Source organism: Elephantulus edwardii, unplaced genomic scaffold (assembly GCF_000299155.1).
Source record: "Elephantulus edwardii isolate Elephantulus edwardi_28Jun2011 unplaced genomic scaffold, EleEdw1.0 scaffold00017, whole genome shotgun sequence".
In the NCBI taxonomy this organism is placed as follows: domain Eukaryota; kingdom Metazoa; phylum Chordata; class Mammalia; order Macroscelidea; family Macroscelididae; genus Elephantulus; species Elephantulus edwardii.
The window spans coordinates 25,993,546-26,013,760 of record NW_006399767.1 but is presented as its reverse complement, the minus strand read 5'-3'; the positions used below and the strand labels follow the sequence as shown (position 1 = coordinate 26,013,760).

Here is a 20,215-nt window from a genome sequence, read left to right as displayed (position 1 = left end):
AGCCGCCGGGGTGGGGCACCCGCTCCCCGCCCCCCTGCAGCCTGTCCCCCACTCGCGGGGCCCCAGACCCGGCCCCGCCCTGGCGACTGCGCTCGCCTCGCCCGGACCCGGTTTGTCTGGTTCTCCCCGAGTGGCTTGTTTCTCGAATTTCCCTTTCCCCCTTTTCTCGGACTTCTGGGGCCTCTTTCTGAGCCTGGGGCCCTGGGGGGGCGTCTCGACACTGCACCAGTTGAGTTTCGGTAGGACCCGCCGAGTGCGCGGGAGCACCCGGGGACAGGGCAAGAGCTGCGAGGGCAACGGTTCGCTCTCCACCCTCTCCCCCGTACCCCAGGACCTCTCTTGTGCCTGAGCCTCCTGCCCTGCCCCCCACCCCTCCTGTGCCCAGGCTCCCGGCCCCCAGGCTCCCTCCTGCGTCCCCCCCGGACCCCTCCTGTGCCCTCCAGGCCCCGCCTGCACCTTCTGGGCGCCTCCCGCATCCCCGGGCCCCCTGCCCCCCTGAACCTCTCCTGTGCCCCCCAGCCCCTCCTGCGCCCTCTGGGAGGCCTCCCGCACCCCCGGGCCTCGCATCCCACACTTGCAGTACGCCCTGAAGAAGTACAAGCTGTTTGGCCTACGCGGCTTTATTGGGGACGCAGTACCCAGCCTTCATCCCCCAACATCGACCCTCCTCCCAGCCTTCCCGGGTCCTTGGAGCCCTGGCGCGGTCCACAGGGGGTTAAAACAACACGGACTACTGCTCCCGGACAGGAAGTGACTGGAGCACAGGAGGGGAGCAGGGGCGGGGCGGGCCGGCTCCGTGACCAGATGTGCTAGCCCCACTCCAGATGTTCTTCATCTCTATCTGACTCGTGGTTTGCACGCCTTCCCCGCTTCTCCCGGGGAATGGACGGAGGTTACCAGGAGTCAGGGAAGGTCAGGTCCTGGACCAGAGAAGAGTCTTCCGTGGAAGCTTTGTTCCGCACAGAATTATTTCCTCCACGCTGGAGAGTTCTGGGGGCGCAGAGCGGGTGCTGGTGTCACTCGCAGGCCAGCTTCCCGTCGAAGCTGGAGAGGGCTATAGCAAAGGCCTGCAGGGCACACAGCGGATACCGGTAGTCCAGGGTGAAGGCGTCCTCGGCCACGCGGCCAAACTGCAACACGATGTAGTCAGCTGCAGGCACAAACGGGTGGGGAGCGACCAAGACTTTGTGGAACTCCCGTTTGACAGGCAGTGCCCTCGATATTTAGAGAAGTCTCTTTCTCTTGGATTGGTACCCCAACTCTCAGGTACCACTCATCCTCCCCTGGTCCTGTATCCCAGTCCTACCTGCACCATTAACATCAACTAAAGACAAGGTCGTGCATGTAACATTTAATGAAGCATCACTTTTTAAAAAAGGTAAAAATAAAGATTTATTAGAAAGTTACACCCCAAAAGGGACGAACTTTCCTTCTTGAAAGGAAATATGGAGAAGAGGCGAAGTATCACTCTTATTTAGAGAGCTCTGGCTTGCACCACTGGCGGTTCGAATCCACCAGTGGTCTGTGGGAGAAAGATGGGTGATCTCCCCTTCAGTTTACAGCCTCTATAAACCCGTTGGAGAATCTGCTATGAGTCAGTAAGACTTGATGGTGATGAGCTGTAGGTTTGTTGGAGATTTTGGGTTGTTTTTTAAAAGACCTTTCTTACTGCTGTCTTGGAACTGCCACTTATTGCTGACCCTCCAATGGGTTTGTAAGACTGTATGTAAATGACACTGGAGCAGATGTCCTGTTTTCTCCCACAGAGCCAGACTGGCAGAGTTGAAGCCTTTGAGATAGCTCTGCAACTCCGGACTATGCCACCAGTTGGACTGTCCAGTCAGAGCCTACTCATAGCTGACCCTCCAGCAGGTTTTGAGAGGCAGTAAATCACAAGAGGCGACTGTCCCGCTTTTCCCTCCGCACAGCAGCGGGTGGATTCAAAGGCAGCACAACTCTTTACCACTAAGCCACCAGAGCTCCCTTAATGAAATAGAACCAACTCAAACCCAAACTCATAGGCTATGACTCATGGTGACCCTCCATTGGTTTCAAAGCTGTAAATCTTTATAACAGGACACTGCCTATCATTTTCCACAGAGTGGCTGTGGGTTTCAACCTCTGACCTTCAGGTTGCCAGCCAACATATTAGGCATTATGCCACTAGAGCTCCCTAGTGGCATAGAGTATAAGGTATTGGGTACCAACCTGCTACGTTATGCTCTGTTGGAGAGGGTGGGGGGAGGTTTCCCACCTCTTGGGACAAAGATGGGGAATCACTTCCCAGAAAGCTCTGTTGCCTGGGAAACTGACTGGAGAGTCACTATGAGTTGGAACTCACTGGTCAGCAGTGAGTTGTTTTTCTTTAGGACTTGGTCAAACTTCCCTAAGCCCAGAACTTTATTGTTTTATTCTGGCCCCATTCCATGTCCTTCTTATTACCAGCCCCAAGACTTAGCTCTCTAAGATTCAATCCCTCGGATAGCTGCCTATTCCTTTCTTAAGCCAGTGGCCCCACTCAGCTCCCATTTCATTTCTAGCCCAACCACACCCCAACACCTCCCCCCAGCATCCATAATGACAGAAAGCTGCTAAAAATACCTCCCAACCTCTACAGACCAGGCTCCACCAGAAACGTGATCTGGAGAGCAGTTTTCCAAGGCCATAAGACAGGTGACTGACACAGCCTTTTAGATAGAACAGACCATTTAATTAGTGCTAGCCCAACCCTGTGAGCCTAGAATCCCTTGGGAGATAACCTTTTATCTCTTCAACTTTCTCATCCAGTGGGGACCTCACCACCAGGCTTGTAACAGAGACATTTTTCCTTCATTGTGTTTCAGGTACATTTTATTTTCTGAACTTCTAGAGGTCTGGTGTTTGACCTTTCTTGATAGAAGGCAGAGTAAATACTCAGAAATGCCTGACCAATATTCTCAGCTCTAAAAGGCACCTAAGAGCTCAGGTACTAAAGCCAAACTAAACCCAAACCGCTGTTGTTGAGTCAGTAACAATTGTCAGGTCTCTTGAGGCTTTAGTCTTTGTGAGAGGAGACTGCTCATCCCAGCTCTCTTACTGTGTGCCCTTAGGCAAGTAACATAACCCCTCCATACTTTATCTATCAAATAGGCACAATAATAATAATAATAATAATAATAATAATAATACCTTCCTTGCAGAGGATCTACCCACCATGTTTAAGTGATTCCATATCTGTAAAATCTAGAGTTAGGTGCCTAGAATAGAAAACACATTCCAGACAGGAGGTGAGTGTGTGAAATAAATTGAAGCTGTAGTAATACTTAGAGGAGCTAAGAGACATTGGGCAAGCTGCTGCCTTCTTTGAGCCTCAGCTGTCTTGGACCAGGAAGAGTTGAGTATTGCTGGTAGGTGCTGTCAACTACAAGCAACCCTATAAGCAACAGATCTGAGCCTTGCCCTATCCTGTGCAATCATCACAGTCTCCACCATGCTCAAGCCCGTTGTCAGTCTTAGTTACTGTCGATCCATTTCATTGAGGCTTCCTCTTTTTTGCTTACCCTCTACCTTTCTTAGTGTAGTATCTCTCCTTTCTTAGCATATCTCTTTCAATTTCAATGTCAAGCTCAATGTCAGTCTTAAACCCATTGTCAATACAGTCACCGTGCCAATCATCTCATTGGAGGAGGTCTCTTTGTTGATCTTTCCCAGCATAATGTCTTTTTCTGAGGACTTGCCCCACCCAACAACATGCCCAGAGTATGTGAGGTGAAGTTTCACCAACTTCTAAGGGGCACCCTGGCTGCACTTCCCTCCAAGACAGATTTGTTTGTTCTTTTGTCAGTCTATGGGACATTCAATACTCTTCTCCAACATTACAATTCAAAAAGCACTGCTTCTTTTGTCTTATTCCTTGCCTAAGTGTCAGATGCATAGGAAGCAATTGAAAACACCATGGCTTGGATTAGGTGCACTTTAGTCTTGCACTTTAGTCTTTAAACTGATATCCTTGCTCTTTAAAGAGGTCTTTGATGGAGGAGGGGGAAAAGGTCCTTGATGGGAAATTTTCCCCAAATAACATGCTAGGAAATGAATGGCTGGTGTTATTTGTTTTAAAATTCTAGTAGCTCAACCTTTTCTTCAACATAATCTTGCCCAGATTACCCTACTATCTACCTAGATCTCTGGTCAGTGCTGGAGTGTCTGATTACTATCGATTTGGAATCAAATCATAGTGGACCAACCCTCTGTTGGGTTTCTGAGGCTATAAATTGCATGAGAGGAGACTGCTTATCTTTCTCCTGCAAGTCCACTGGTGGATTCAAACCACATCCTTTAGGTTAACAGTGCAACTCCATACAGACGACACCACCCAGGTTTCCTCAGTGCTACAGTGAGAACATAGAAATGTGTCCTGAAATCTGCTAGAAACATCTGAGGTCCCTGGGCACACAGTACCAGTGTTTGTGGAGGAGAGGGTGACCTTGCTGGATATTCCAGCTGCAGGCATAAAGGACATCACTACATTTGTGTGTAGGTGTGTGAAAGACAGAAAGAGAGGGAGAGAGAGAGGGTGGTGGGAAACCTGAGTGAGAGTCAGGGTCCTAGGGGAGGCAGATGAGCTTGCTTGGGGCTTTTAGATACTCACGGTCATCAGCGTGGACAATCTGGAAGTTCTTGACCGAGGCCTGTGTTACACGACCTTGGAAGTTGAGAGTGTAGGAGCCACTTTCCTCATTCCAGACAGGTGGCTTGTTGTGCAGCTCAATGAGACTCTCCAGGGTCTTGTTTTGCCAGCGCACCAGCAGCCCGTCGCTGGCCTGGGGTGCCCAGGTGAGTGGGTATGAAAAGGACAATTAAAGGTGGCTCAACAGCTTAGGACCCACTGGGGGAAGGGCCTGCAGTGAGCCTCTGTGTGCGAGCCTGGTGAGTGGGATGAACATCTGTGAAGATGAGGCTTTATAGTCTGTGGGATGCCAAATGGGAGGGTGAGGAAATAGAAGGTTGCCTCTGCCATGTGGTGGCATCTGGCACACAGTAGGTGCTCTGTGCCATCAGCCCTCAAGGGGCCATAAGAAGTGGCTGGATGCTACTAGATGATAACATACATTCTAAGATCTGCAAAGAACTCAGAATTGAGCTTGGAGAGATGAACAGGTAAAGAACGGTGAACACAGTGTTCCTGCAAGAGCTTCTAAAAGGAGGGAGAAGGGTTTCTCTGATAGTGCTTTTGAGATATCCTCTCGCCTTGGGTCCATTAAGATCATCGCCTTCAAGAGACCTTCCTGATTGCAGAGTTAGACATTCCAGCTCAGAGCTCCTACCTGCTACGTTGTAATGGACAGCACTGGATGTTCAAAGGGCAGGAACAGTATTTTATGAAAATTCTGTATTTTTCCCACAACAAAGTGTTACAAAGATTAAATAATAATAATGCATAAAGTGTTGTTAAGAGCACTTCCTGATAAAGAGCAGTGGCTTAGTAAATGTTATTATTTTGATGTTAAACAGTTGGGTTGATGTAGATCTGCAGTGTCTGGCACAAAGTGCACATTTAAACAAATGGCTATTATTGGCTGCCATAGATGCCCAACTCGGCTACTCAATGAGAGCAGATCATTCCTATGAACTTTTGCCGACTAACCATTGTGATCTAAGGGTTTTCGGTGGCTGCTCTTTGGAAAGAAATCGCCAGACCTTTCTTCCTAATCTTAGTCTGGAAGCTCCACTGAAACCTGTTCAGCATCATCTCATTAAAACTCATTGCCATCAAGTTGGAATCAATTCATCACTGACCCTCCAGTGGGTTTTCAGAAGACTGTATATCACACGAGAAGACACTGCCTGTCTTTTTCCTGTGGAGCGGCTGGTGGATTTGAATTGCCAGAGAGGCTCTGCCTTTGGGTTAGCAATGCACCTCCCTACGAACTATGCCACCAGAGATCCCTGTTCAACATCACAGGAATAACCAAACCTCTGCTGACAGACAGGTGTGCGTGAGGAACACTGGCCAGAAATTGAAGCCAAGTCTCCTGCATAGAAGATGGGAATTGTACCATTGAACCACCATTGCCCTTGTGATAATAGATTATAGAATGTGACAATGGTTTGTAGAACTGTGAGGTAAAGGATGATAAACTGCAATGGACAGTTCTTGTTAAGGCAAAGCGACAGCGGAGGTGCGGCTTCGAGGAGATTTGTGTGTTTACTGCAGATACAGTGGGATGGAATCCGTGAAGACAGGGCTTTATGGTCTGGGGGATGCCAAAGCAGAGGGTGAGGGAATGGAAACTTGGTCATGTCATGTAAGTGGCATCTGGCTGAAGGGACTGTCCCTTGCAGCCAGCACTTCCTACACAATTGTCAAAAGGGCTCAGCTGGGCCTCTCTTCATGATGTGACTTTCCAGTAGGACAGCAGCCCTGGTGGTATGTGTGTTACATGTCAGGCTGTCAACCCCAAGTTTAGCAGTTAGAATCTACCAGCTGCTCCAGGAGAGAAAGATGAGGCAGCCTCCTGTAAAGATTCATAGAGCTGGAAACCTGATGGAGGTTACCAAGAGTCAGAATCAACTTGACATCAGGGATTAGTGACTGATCCACTGGCAGGAATAGTTTTTCATTGTAAATTGGTAATCTTGATCTCCTGTGAGTACAGATCATGCAAGTCTTTCAGTCTGTGACATCCTGGCTCGGCTGACCTGCAGTGCTGACATCTGTAGGAGGCCACCTCTGCTCAAGGCCTCTCTCCATTTCACCCTGCATTTCACTCACACGAGAGAGATCTGGCGGCGCAGTTGTTAGGGAGTTCTGCTAACCCAAAGATTGTGCCTCTCTTTGGAGGTTTGAATCCACCAGCTGCTCTACAGGAGAAAGATGGACAATCTCCTCCCATGCAGTTTATAGCCTCAGAAACCCAATGCAAGGTCAACTATGAGTTGGTTCCAACTCGACAACAATGAGGTTTTGTTTTTCCATTTTCACACATACTGAGTTAACTCCTGACTCAAGGCAACCCGGTGCACAACTGAATGAACGCTGCCTAGTACTGCACCAGGACATCCCTGAGACAGGAAGTGGATCAGACCATTAGGACCCATGGCATTCTCACATGTTGATTTTCTTTTCTTTTTTTTTTATTTTATTATTATTTTTTTGTGTGTACCGTCAAATCAGATCTGACTGGTACAGGAGGAGATTTGTCCCTCCTTTCTCGGCAGAGCATCTGGTGGATTTGAACCAGGCACCTCTGGGATTGCAGTGCAGCTTCTTGCCACTAGGCCACCAGAGCTCCCCTACGAGTTGATTTTCAAAGTAGATCACCAAGCCTTTCTTCCTTGTTTGTTTTAGTCTGGAAGCCCTGCTGCAATCTATTTAGCATGATAGCGCCCTATTTCCTTTAAAGTAAAACTATGGTTATAAAAGCCTGGTCTTTTCCTTACCTTTACCTCTCCACCCTCATCTAACTCATTCTTCATTGGTCACTTCGCTGTCCTTCAAGCCCATCAGGCATCTTCCTGCCTCAAGGCCTTTGCACTGGTTGTTCCTTCAGCCTGGAGGCTTTTCCTCCAGATACCTGCAGGCTCACTCCCTCATTTCCTCCAAGGCTTTACTCATGTCACTGTCTTGTGAGGTTCACTCTGACCACTATACTAAATATTGAAAAGTACACACATACTCTTTTCCCATTACCCATTTTTAAAAAATAGGTGGAATATTTCACAAATTTGCATGTCATCCTTGTGCAGGGGCCATGCTAATCTTCTCTGTATCTTTCCAATTTTAGTGTATATGCTGTCAAAGCAAGCACCCATCACCCTTTTCTTGTTTCTGTTTCTCTACAGCACTTCTAACATTCCCCATAATTTATTTTCTGTTGCAGTTGTTGTCTGCTACCTGTCTCTCACCATTAGATTGCTGGCTCCTTGTGGGCAGAGATCTTATTTTGCTTACTGATGCCTTTCACATGGCATATAATGTATGTGGGATGAATACATGAATTAATAATTTGATATAGTGGTGGTGGTGGGGGAATGCTGTGGTTGTCTTACTGAATGCAATGACAAAACCCCTGCATTCATTCAATGGGTTGATACTGATACTAGGATCTCTGGGAGTATGCATTGTGAGTATAGGTGAGGAGCATGCTCAGTGGGGTTATGTATTGGGCAAGCTAAGCCCCTCAGCCCTCCCAGTGTGAAGTCACATAGGAGCAGGACCCTCCAGGACAGAGATCAGGGAGGTACAGGGCTCACGTTTCGGGGTCGGATGGGCACCCTCTCATTGTCCGAGCTCATGCCTGGAATGATGATGGTCATACGCCGTGGACCCCGGAAGCCCAGCACGTTGGTTTCCTGGGAGGAAGATGCCCATTAGGTAGGCCCTTTCAAGAGGAGCGGCTTGGCTTGGGTAGGGGCCAGGGGGAGTCCTCACATAGATCACTGCAGCCAGCTCCTGACGCAGGCTCCCCACGTCGGCGCCCCCTCCTCCACGGTGGGGATTCTTTCCATTGTCAAAGACAGTGAAGCGATTCCCCAGAAGGTTAGATCTGCAACCAGGGCGGGAGATTACATGCCTATTCCAAGACCTTCCCACAGCCAAGCACTTTGGCATCAAAGTACTCCTAAGTCAAAGGGGAGGGTGTCTTGGAGCAATTTAGTTCCTGGGATGTTTAGAAGGTTGTTTTGAAAGCTCTGGATCTAGAAAGAAACTGATCAATGTTCAACTCTTAGTTTTATCTCTTACTGACTAGGTGACTAGTTTCTCTGAGCCTCAGTCTCCCCACCTGTAAAATGAGCATAATAACATTATCTACTTCACTTGGTTGGCAAGAGGACAACATGAATTCATATTTGGAAGTTAGTTAGAACTATGCCTAACCCAGAAGTGCTGTCAATTTTTGACTCAGAGTAACCTTATGGACAGAGTTTAAGTGCCCCATAGAGTTTTTTAGGGTGGTATACTTGTGGTGCAGTGGTTAAGAGTTTGGCTGCAAGTAAAAAAGTTGGTGGTTCAAACTTATCAACTGCTCCTTAGCAGAAAGATACAGTAGGCTGCTTCAATAAAGATTGTTGTTGTGTACTGTAGAGTCAGAACTGACCTATAGCTGAACCTCTGGTGGGTTTTCAGAGGCAGCTAATTACATGGGAGGAGACAGCCCATCCATCTCCCATGGAGCAGCTGGGGCCTCAAACCATGGGCCCTCAGGATTGCAGTGCAGCTTCTTGCCACTAGGCCACCAGAGCTACCACTACAGCCTTGGAAATCCAACAGGGCATTTCTACTCTGTCCTGAAGTGTTGGGACTAAGAACTAACTCTAGAGCAAAGGTTTGGGGCACAAATTACTAGTTCTTTTTCTTTTATGGCAACCTGCCCCTCATTGCTGTTGGGTCGGTGCTGACTCATAACTGACTCTCTAGTGGGTTTCCAAGGCTCACACAGGAGAGGAGATTCCATCTTGCTCCTGTGGAGCAGTTGGTGGGGTCACATCACCAGAGGAGCATGACCTTTGGTTAGTGTAGCTTTCTACAGACTGCACCCCCAGAGCTCCCCTACGGAACCACTGAGAAGGCTCAAACCACAGACCTCCTGGTTAGGTTAGCAAGGTGAGTGCTTCACTGCTGTGCTCAATATTCATTTATTAGCCCAGTAAATGCTGAGTGCTACTCTGTGCTAGTTGCTCTACTATGAAGAATGCCCTCATGACACTTAGGCTCTGCTCCAAGTGAAGTCCTTGGATCTGTGGTGTCAGCATCACCAGCAGCTTGGTGGACCAGCTGTCCCTGAGGAGGCCTGGGCTAGGGAATATTTCCCGAGTGTCTAACTTGGTGGCCACAGTTCCAAGCACAGGGGGCAAAGTTGTCTGCTTAGGGCCCTATGGATGACCCAAGTTTCCCAGCCCCACCTCAGTTTCCCAATGAAATTCTCCCCTCCTCTGGACAGATTGGTAGGGTCACTTGAGATGAGGTAATTGGCCGTTTTGCTCCGTTTCCGTTTTCTGCCAGCCAAGAGGAACACCTGGGGAGGGGAGACAGATGAGAGGAGGGAAGAGAAGAGGAGGCGGATGAAGGGGTGCTGGAGGGACAGAGAAGATCTGTTTGACTTGCAGCCCCTCAGCCCAGGCCGTCATTCTCCCCTACTCACCTTCTTCTCAGTGTCCAGATGCAGAAAATAGGAGGGATACAGGCCCCGATCCATGCCTTTCTTGTCCCGGGTCAACCGGCAGCGCACTGTGCGTCCCTGTGGTGCTGGCCGCAGGACAAACTCTGCAGGTTCATCTACCTCCACGGGTGGGGATGGGGCCCTCTCTTCTTTCTGGACAGGGCAGAGGGTGCATCAGCCCCAGAAAGCCAGCTGGTCTCCCATGCTGGACGATAGGCAGGTCAGGTAGGACAACTCACCGGTTTCTGCTGGAGGGGAGAACAGAAAGGATGACTGGCATGAGGACTGTGGCAGCCAGGCTCCTGAGGCTGGGCGTCCACCACCTCACGCCTTCCCAGCAGCCACTGCAGCATGGCCTTGCGAGGAGGTGTGGGAGCTTTGTGCTGTATTATTATTTTGTGAGGGCTTTTTAAAATGTATTTTTATTTTGTGTGGCTTGTGACTAAGAGACCAGGCTCTGGAGCCAGTCCTAACTCTACCACTAACTATATCCCATTTTTGTTAAGTTTTAGCTATGTTGTGACTCAGTTTTGTTTTTGATTGTTTTACTCTGAGGAGTAGGTAGGGGGAGGGGTGGACACCTGGGAAAGATTTTACTCAATTTGTATATTTAAGAAATATTTTCATAAAGTCTCTCAGTAGGCCAGCTTTAGTCCTAAATACTTTGCAAATATTAACTTACCAAATCCTCGGCCAACTCACTTAATAAGTAGCTGTCTACATTTTACAGATGAAGAAATCGAGGCTCAGAGAGGTTGGGTCACTTGCCTAAGTTATCACAGTATGAGGCGTTCTGGTGGCACAGTCTGTAGCCAAGTTGTGCTTCTAACCTAAAGAAGCTGAATCCCCTAGGGGCTCGGTGGGAGAAAGAGGAGCAGTCTCTCCTGAAAACCAATTCCAACTCAGTAGAAATGAGTTGAGCTCCCATCAGATCCAGAGCTTTCAGAAAGACTTTTCCACATGTAGACACCATCTGAGGGGTTGCTGAAGCCGAAGGCAATGAGTTTGAGAGGGCATAGTAAGCGCTACAGAAATTATAATAGGGTTTGTTGTTGTTGTTGTTGTTGTGTGCTGTCAAGTTGGAACTGGCTCATAGTTAACCCTCCAGCAGGCTTTTAGAGGCAGTTGATTGCATGGGAAAAGATGCTCATCTTTCCCCCATGGAGCAGTGGTGTATTGTGTACCAGAGTCAGAACTGATCCATAGCTGACTCTCTAGCAGAGTTTCAGGGGCAGTTAATTGCACAGGAGGAGATTGTCCATCTTTCTCCCACAGAGTAGCTGGTGGATTTGAACCACATACTTTCACCTTGACAGGACGATTCCTTACCACAAACCCACCAGAGCTCCCTATGATAGGTTTAGCAACTACTTTTATTACTGCGTTAGTTGCCCTTGAGTGGATCTGGATTCATGGTGAACCTATGTGTGTAGATCCTTCACTTCTGGGTCCCTACCTTTTTATTCTTTCCTTTCGCTTTGCCCTTCTGATTGCTGTTCTTGGTCACCACCGCGGCTGCCTCATCCTCTTCATCATCATCATCATCATTATCATCGTCTTCTTCCTCTTTCTTCTCTTTTGGGCCTTTGGAAGCAGCTAAACATTGAAAAGGGAACAAGTCTGTTGACTTCCTACCCTGGTGGAGCACTGTGGTTTGCAGAGAACTCTTAACACCCCTGTGTCACTTGGACACCCACAACGCTGGGACGGTCAGACCCACGTTCTTGTTTTCAGAGTCTCCGGAAGGCTAAGGCATCTGCTCATGGTCACATGACTATTAAAGGTGGGGTTAATATGTCCCCAAATCTTCTGGTTTTACAATTCACATACCTCTCACCTTGCACTGCATCACATGATGTGTGGGCCCCGAGATCCCCACCCCCAGGACTCCATCATGTTAGAACCCCAGAGGCCACTGCACCCACCTTTCTTCTTCCAAGCTTTCTTAACTGGGCCACCTTCTCCAACCAGAAACAAGGCTGTTGGAATCTTCTTCTTCACACCAGCTGGGCTTTCTGAGGGGTCCTTGTCAGACTCTCCAGACCCTGCATGTGTTAGGGGAAAGGGTCACAATCTCTCACCCTCAGAGTCCTCTACTCCTCCACAGACCAAGCTCACCTTTTTTCTTTGTCTTCTTTATCTTGGTCACTTCCCCTGCTGGAACCTCCTTCTTCTTAATTCGAAGAGGTTTCTGTGAGGGTACAGGACTCCCCAGGTCCCCTGGGAATGGGTGTTAGACAAAGAAAGGACCGTTGGAGGTGAATACCACCTTCCAACTCTTTCATTCTTCCTCTAGTCTCCAGGGATACTCAAGGCCTCTGCTCATCTTGGCCACCAAACTGCCCCCTACCCCTGGTCCAAGAAAAATACAGCAAACCAAACCTGTTGCCTGGGAATTGTCACTCAATTCTGAGTGATGGTAACACTACAGGACAGAGTAGAACTGTCCTATAGGATTTCCAAGGCGGTAAATTCTTGTGTGTGCAGCCAGTCACATCCTTCTCTTCAAGAGTGGCTGGTGAGCTGACATGGCCAAACTGTTAGTTCCCAGTTGAGTGGCTTAGCCACTGGGCCACCAACGATGCTGAGCCCAGAAAAGCGCAGGGCAAATACAAGGAGCTTTGCAAGCAATTGCTGAATGAGTGGATGGATGGATGAATTACAGACCTCTGAATTCCATCCCTCACGCTGTCTCATGCAGGAAATCTGTTCAGGCCATAGCTACAGATGAGGTTCTCAGCTTCCTCCAAGGCCTGAGGCTCTAGCTGTTCCTACGCCTTCAGGACAGGTGGCCTCTGCCTCTACCTGGAGAACCAGGTACCCAGGCTGGGAGGCATCACTGTATTTATTCACTGTCTTATTTTTCCTGTTGTTAGGTGCTACTGAGTCCATTCCGATGATTCTTCTTCTTCTTCCTCTTCTTCTTCTTCTTCTTCTTCTTCTTCTCCTCCTCCTTCTTCTTCCTCTTCTTGTCTTCATCATCATCTCATTGCAGTTGAGTCAGAACCTACTCATAGCAGACTCTCCTGTGGGTTTTCAGAGACTGTAAATTGCACAGGAGGAGACTGCCCATCTTTCTCCCACGGAGCAGCAGGTGAATCCAAACTGCATGCCGCTGGGTTGAAAGCACAACTCTTTTTTTTTTCCAAAACAATTGAAAAACATTTATTATACTGAGATGTGTACATCCTACTGTTAAAAAAAAAGGTAGCAAATTTGCTGGTACTATAGACTAATCTTCAATATTGTTCAGTACAATTTCGAATTTGATGAGCTTTTAGTTAATCTTTACTCCATTTCTAAAACCTGATGCGGAATTAAAATTAGCACACAGCATTAAATGGCATTTGTTCCACAAATCTTAAGATCAGAGAGGAGCGTTAAACAGATAAGCAAAACTCTGAAAACAGAGGTAAGATCATTACCCCCACCCCCAACACATGATTGGTACAGAAAACATGTGGCCACAGAAAAGCAAAGGGAAGTGAGAGAAGGAGAGCTCTCCTTCAGGAAGGGCTACAGACTTGCAAATTATTTTGTGAAATGAAGATGGAAATGGGTTAAGACAGGAAAGCACAACTCTTTTATCTGCTTGGCCACCAGAGATCCCCCTTTTTTTTAAAAAAAATATTTTATTTCATTATTTTTTGTGTGTACCGTCAAATCAGATCTCACTGGTACAGGAGGAGATTGTTCCTCCTTCTCCAGCAGAGCAGCTGGTGGATTTGAACCATGTACCTCTGAGATTGCAGTGCAGCTTCTTGCCACTAGGCCACCAGAGCTCACCCAGAGATCCCTTTTTGATTCATGGAGTCCCTGTATGGCAGAGTGGAACTGTCCCAGAAGGTTTTCTAGGTCATGATCTTTAGAGGAGATCGAATTTCTCTCATACAGCCACTGGGTGGGTTTGAACTGTCAACGTTTTCCTTACATTATCATCACTTAGAAATTTATATAGAATCATAACAATAATTCACACTGGTTTGTTTGTTTGTTTTAAAGACAACTAAAACAAAAATCACAGATAAAACTAAAATCCCTGTTCTGGCTTCTAGCACAACCTAGGTCTAAAGGGTTGTAAGGGTGGGGGAGAGTACATATTAACCTAAGTTTTAATGGGCCATCAGGAGTAATAAACCAGAGGAATAAACTCTTGGCCAAAGTAATGGGTAACTTCCTGGTATCTAAATCCCTATGTCAGTGAAATTCCAAGCCTGCTCTGGCCCCAGGCTGTACACTCCCTCTGGCCTCCACACCCACCCTTTGGGCCCTGGGCCTTGGCTTTCCTCTCCTTGGTGTCTGCTGAGGCCTTCTCTTTAGGGGGCTTCTTGGGACGTAGAGGGATTTTCTCTTTCTTTTCCTCCTCCACTTCCTCATCATCCTCTTCCTCCTCACCTCCATCCTCTGTAGAGAGAAACCCCTCAATTAGGGGGCTGGGAGCACAGTCCCTCCTGATTGCTGGGCAGTGGTGGCAGTTTCAGGGGTAGGGGGTGCCCCTTCCAAAATGAGGGGAAGGGAGGGAGTCTGGCATATTAGGTGACCCTAGAGTGTTCAAATTTCTCACGAGCTGGCTTTGGCAGGGGGGGGGCGGGGGGGCGGGGGGGGGACGGATTCTGGCGCCAGGGCAGCTCCTGGGGAAAGACCCTCCTCTGAAGGCCCCACCTCTCTCTGGACCCTCACCTCATCACATGCTCTCCTGAGTCCCCTGGTTTTCTCCACGAACACCCTCCTCTTGTCTGTGACACCCATTTAGGCTACCTCTGTCTCCTAGCTGTAGTCTAAGGCAAATCCTTAATTACTAGCTTCATGCCTCAGTTTCCCCATCTATAAAATGGAATACAACAACAATGAGAGAATCAGCCCCACAAGGTGTTTGCCTAGTGCAAAGCCAATGCTGGAGACGTGGAGGCCATTCCCACTGCCTATCTAACTGCCTGTCTGTCTGGGGGGTCTGTCTCTGGGCTCCCTGCTCAGCCCCTCCTCTCTGCTTCGCCCTTTCCCCCCACCCCTTCCCACAGGGCTTCTCTCACCGTCCTCTGCGCCTGGGGCCCGGGATACCAGGAATGTTTCCCGGGGGTCGGGCTTCTTGGCTTGGGGGTCCCTGAGGAACTTGGTGTAGAGTGTGTGCGGTGGCCTGGCATCATCGGTTGGGTTCGGGGTGGGCTTGGGGGCGGGCTCCTCCCGCCGCTTCCCCCTCTTCCCAGCTGAGCCGGGAAGGAAGGGTCAGGAAGGTCCAGGAGGGGTCCAGGAGGCGGAGTTCTTCCCTTCCTCCTCCCCTTCCCAAGGCGTAGGGACCCTCGTCTCTGGGAGAGGGGGTTCACCTGACCTCCAAGCCTGCCTTCGTCAGTCGCCCCTCCCCTCAGCTACTCTTCTCAGCCCTCCGTTTCCCCAGCTTCCATCCCTCCTGGCCTGGCATGGAGTCCATGTCTCGGCAACACCTCTCACCTGCCCTCATGCCTCCCTCCCTCAGCCCTCACCCTGGGAGGTGCCCCCCAGCTCAGCTCCCTGCCCACGTCTTCGCGGCTTGGATCCCGTGGGAGACTCTGGGGTGTCTGCCTTCTTCTTTCTTGGCTTCTGTCCCAGGCCTGTTCGCTGCAGAGGAGGGGTTCAGGAGGAGGGAAAGGAAGGAAGGGAGGCTTGTGGGGCTGCCCTTCCACCTCTAATCCTTTGAGCCGCCAGAAATAACTGCAGATTATCCACATGAGAACTGCAGCCCCCTCCTCCACGGAGTGACAGAAGAGACCCCGCTGGTACATGTCTGGCCACCTCCCAAACCTCAAAGCCCGAGTTCCTCCTTCCCACATCCCTCACTCCAAGCATCCCTTTCCCCCCACATGAAATCTTTGGACACCCAACCCCTGATGCTGCTGAGGGTATCTGCCCCCCTCGCATCCCTTGCCCTGTGTGGTCTTATAAATGGTGAGAAGGATCTTTCTGCATCTTTGCAAGGAGGGAACATACCTGTTTGGGGTGCTTCTGGGTCTCCAGGCTCAGGCCTTCCTCCTCATGCCCACTGAGAGTGTCAAAGGAATCAGTCTGTTTCTGTCCTCCTTCCCTGCTGTTCCCCACCTAGCCCCTGAATCTGTGCCCCTCTCCCCGGGGTTCAGGAGGAGATGACACGGGGTGCGGGGGCTTCCAAACCTGTCTGAAGCCCACACTTCTCGGAGGGTATCATCCTGCAGCGGCATGATGCGTTCGCTTGATCTGCACCCCTTCTCTGGTCACGATGTGTCCCTAGCAGCGTCCTGTCCCCCTCCAGCTAATCCCGGCTCAAGCTACCCCCACCTGCCTGGCTCAAAGCTGTGGAGGCCTCGCAGTACTGTGGGGGGTGCTCCAGTCCCACCATGGGCACCCAGCCTCTCCAGGCCCAGGACACTGAAGGGAGAGTTGACCCGCAAGTTGCTCTCAAACACCTAGCAAGCTCAGTGGGCTGTGGGGGTGTGGGAAGGAACTCTTTGATGGGATTCTGTCTTTTGTACTGTTTAATAATAGATTGACAGAACCATGCATATAACTTTAAGAAAATATTGTTTTGTGTTTTTGGTGAAGGTTTTTTAAACAATTTAGGTTTCACAAACAGCTTCTACACAAGTTGTTCAATGACATTAGTTATATCACAGTGTGTGACCATTTTCATTATTTTTTTTTCTTTTTGTTCTACTTTCCATAATCTAGATTCTTGCCCCACTACAGTCTCATCTTTGTTTTAAAGTCACTGTTAATTGTTTGGTCTCATATATTGTTGTTGTTGTTGTTAGGTGCCATCTAGTCAGAAAGGACCCTCCAGAGGGTTTCCAGAGCTTGTAAATTGCCCAGGAGGAGACCGTCCATTTTCCTCCCAAGACGCCACCAGTGGATTTGAACTACATGGCTTCGAACTGGCAGCACAACTCCTTACCATTAGACCACCAGAGCTCCTATGAGCTCAGTCCTTACAGATCATATTATTTTTTAAAGCTAGTTTGGTCTTCAACTACAATATCACCTTAACATAGTTTTGGTTCAAAGTTTGAAGAGCAACTGAGAGTGATAGTTTTGGGAAGTTAGCAGGTATATACAGTTTATAAAGAAATATCCCTATATTGTATATACATCTACATATTGTATATATATTGTGTATACATCTACATATTGTATATGCACCTATGTATCGCGTGCTGTTAATGGCTCTTCCTTCATCCTGCTGTTGCATTTGTCTTCGTATCCTCCAGCTTCTCAGATTATTTGCTCAGCATATAGAATGTATAAATATGATGAAAGGATCTGACACACACAATTTAGTTACTGAAAATGAAGAAGCCTGAATCAATTCCTGATGAGATCAAAGACTTCGTTATAGTCTTCAGTACAGATTATACCTCAACAGAAAAAAGCCAAAAATCCTCACAACCAGATCAATAATAGCCAATATCATGAGAAATGGAGACAATACTGAAGTTTCCAAGGATTAATTTTACTTGAACCAACAAGCAACACCTATTGAAGCAGCAGTCAAAAACCAAACAATATTGAGTAAATCTGCTGTTAAAAACCCCTCACTGCCCTTGGGAGTTGTAGCAATCCTCCATGGGTTTCTGAGGCTGTTGATTTTAACAGGAGGAAACTTTATCTCTTTTTCCCACAGAGCTGCTGATGGACTTGAACTGCTAGAGAAGCTTGGCCTTTGGATTAGCAATGGGCTAACTACGGGCTACTCTTCTGAGTGCCTTCATAAGAACCTCTTTAAAGTATTAAAGAGCAAAGATGTCACTTTGAAGACTAAGGTGCTCCTGACCCAAGCCATTGCATTTTCTTTTTAATTATTATTTTTAATTTATATTTAAACAGAAGTTTACAGAAAACTTGGATTTCCATTCATTCATTGCTGCACCTTTTCCTCCCTACCCCTCCTCAGTTCATTTTTCTCTTTAAAAAGATTATTTCATTATTGCTCAATTCCCACCCCCAGTCCACTTTGCTAGTAATCTCTTATTCTGGACAGTTGTGCCCTTGCATTTTTAATTATCTTATATGCATTTGTTGTTATTGTGGCCTAGTGGTAAGAAACTGATCTGCAAACCCCAAGGCACATGGTTTGACTCCACCAGCTGCTCCATGAGAGAAGAATGGACAATCTCCTGTGTGATTTACTGCCTTCTGAAAACCTGCTGGAGCATCAGCTATAGGTCGGTTCTGACTCAATGGTACACAACACAACACAACACAATATATGCATTGGAGCTCTGTTTGTGTATTGAGTAAAGAGCTGTACTCCCAACCTAAAGGCAGGTGGTTCAAATCCTGAGAGAGATGAGCAGTCTCCTCCCATATGATTATAGTCTCTGAAAACTCACTGGAGTGTTAACTATGAGTCAGTTTTGACTTGACAGCAATGAGTTTTGAGTCATGTATGTGAAAACTGAGCCATAAATAATGAAGACTTAAGAAGAATTGATGCCTTTCGATTATGGTGTTGGTCCAGAATCTTGAAAATACTACAGACTGAAAAAAAAAAAAAAGAGAAAGAAATCTGTCTTAGAAGAAGTATAGCCAGAATGCTATAAGAATTAAAAGTGAAGGGAGCTCTGGTGGCCTAGTGGCAAGAAGCTACACTGCAATCCCAGAGATATGTGGTTCAAATCCACCAGATGCTCTGCTGGAGAAGGAGGGGCAATCTCCTCCTGTGCCAGTTAGATCTGATTTGATGGTACGCACACGGAATTTAAAAAATAAAGAATTAAAAGTGAGGATGAAAACTTGTCTCACATGATTTGGACAATACCATCAGGAGTAGCTGGCCAATCCCTGGAGAAAGGACACTCTCTGGCCATCATGTTGATAAAATAATGGGTCGGCAAAGAGAGAAAAAGACCCTAAATAAGATAGACTGACTGAATGTCTGCAACAATGGGCTCAAACCTAACACGTGTGAAGATGACTCAGGAACAGGCCATGTTTTATTCTGTTGTTCACAAGGCGGCTATGAGTCAGAACAGATTTAACAGCACCTAACAACAGCAACAACATCCTATATTGAGGGAATGCATGCAAATATTTTTACTGATAAAGAAAATGAAGTTTTACAAGTTTGGCAATCAGGAGAGCTCTGCTGGGTGGTTAATTTCAGGGGAAGAGGGTTGACTGTATATTGAGAAGCCTGAGGAAGAGGAGGTCCAGGCTGAGGTTCTCAGAAGCTTCCTGAAGCCCAAACCAGAGTGTGAAAGATCAGGCAGAGAAAGGAGGTGTCAGGTAAACAAAGGTGAAGTGGGCTACCCAGAAAGGGAACAGGAAAGACAGAAGTGGCTTAGTGTGATTCAAAGGCCTGTCAGCAGAGTTGTTGTAAAGGGCCCTCACGCTGATTCAAACTCATAGCAACTCCATGTGTAATGGGAGATTGTGGGGATGACGTTGATCAAAATAGTTTCTGTGCCATCCTAACTATAATGGCTTTGTTGGTCATTAATGATTCGTAATCTGTCTCACTGAAGGTCTTCCACTTTTTTCTCACTTATCTATGTGGCCTGGTGGTTAAGGAGTTGCACTGCCAACTCAAAGGCAAGCTATTTGAATTCCCCAGCTGCTTCCAGGGGAGAAAGATGAGCAGTCTCTTCCCGTGTGATTTTCAGCCTCTGAAAACCCACTGTAGAGTCAGCTCTGAGTTAGTTCTGACTTGGCAGATGTCAATGAGTTGTTGTTTCTTGTCTATGCTAAGAAAAAAACACCAGCACAGATTGGATGCCTTTGAGTTGTGGTGTTGGGGAAAGTACTAATCAACTAGCCCATGGATTGTCAAAAGAACAAACACATCTGTCTTGGAAGAAAGGTGCTCCTTGGAGGCAAGGGTGATACAACTTCATCGCATCTACATCTTCATCTCATCTACAGTGGGCATGTTGTCAGGAAGGGCCAGTCCTTGGAAAAAGATATAATGCTGGGAAATGTGGAGGATCAGAGGGAGAGAAGAAGATCCTTAATAAGATGGTTTGACATAGTGACTGTAACAATGGGCTCAAGTCTATCAGTGATGGCAAGGATGACACAGGTTAGGCAAGGCTCAGATCTGTTGTTCATAGGGTCGCTGGGAGTCAAAGTCGACT

The 20,215-nt window shown here is 47.8% G+C and overlaps 1 protein-coding gene across 1 annotated transcript; it reads right to left on the bottom strand.

Moving 5' to 3' along the window:
* Nucleotides 1–1,016: 1,016 nt before the first annotated feature.
* TULP1 (tubby like protein 1) lies at nucleotides 1,017–16,327 on the bottom strand. Its single transcript, XM_006882180.1, has 16 exons — nucleotides 16,281–16,327; nucleotides 16,101–16,152; nucleotides 15,637–15,731; nucleotides 15,170–15,333; nucleotides 14,865–14,870; nucleotides 14,400–14,543; nucleotides 12,258–12,359; nucleotides 12,065–12,184; nucleotides 11,596–11,687; nucleotides 10,379–10,387; nucleotides 10,122–10,292; nucleotides 9,883–9,995; nucleotides 8,411–8,525; nucleotides 8,233–8,331; nucleotides 4,628–4,799; nucleotides 1,017–1,150 (listed from the first exon to the last, which is right to left on the bottom strand). Exons 1-16 carry the CDS (start codon nucleotides 16,325–16,327, stop codon nucleotides 1,017–1,019), a joined length of 1,635 nt encoding a protein of 544 aa, XP_006882242.1.
* Nucleotides 16,328–20,215: the final 3,888 nt, after the last annotated feature.

Coding starts and splice junctions, on each gene's coding strand:
- TULP1 (XM_006882180.1), bottom strand. CDS start 16,327: ATGCCGCTGCAGGATGATACCCTCCGAGAAGTGTGGGCTTCAGACAG. Junction 12,360..14,399: donor CAAGGCCCAGGGCCCAAAGG/GTGGGTGTGGAG, acceptor ACCCATTCCCAG/GGGACCTGGGGAGTCCTGTA. Junction 1,151..4,627: donor GATTGTCCACGCTGATGACC/GTGAGTATCTAA, acceptor TTGTGCCTGCAG/CTGACTACATCGTGTTGCAG.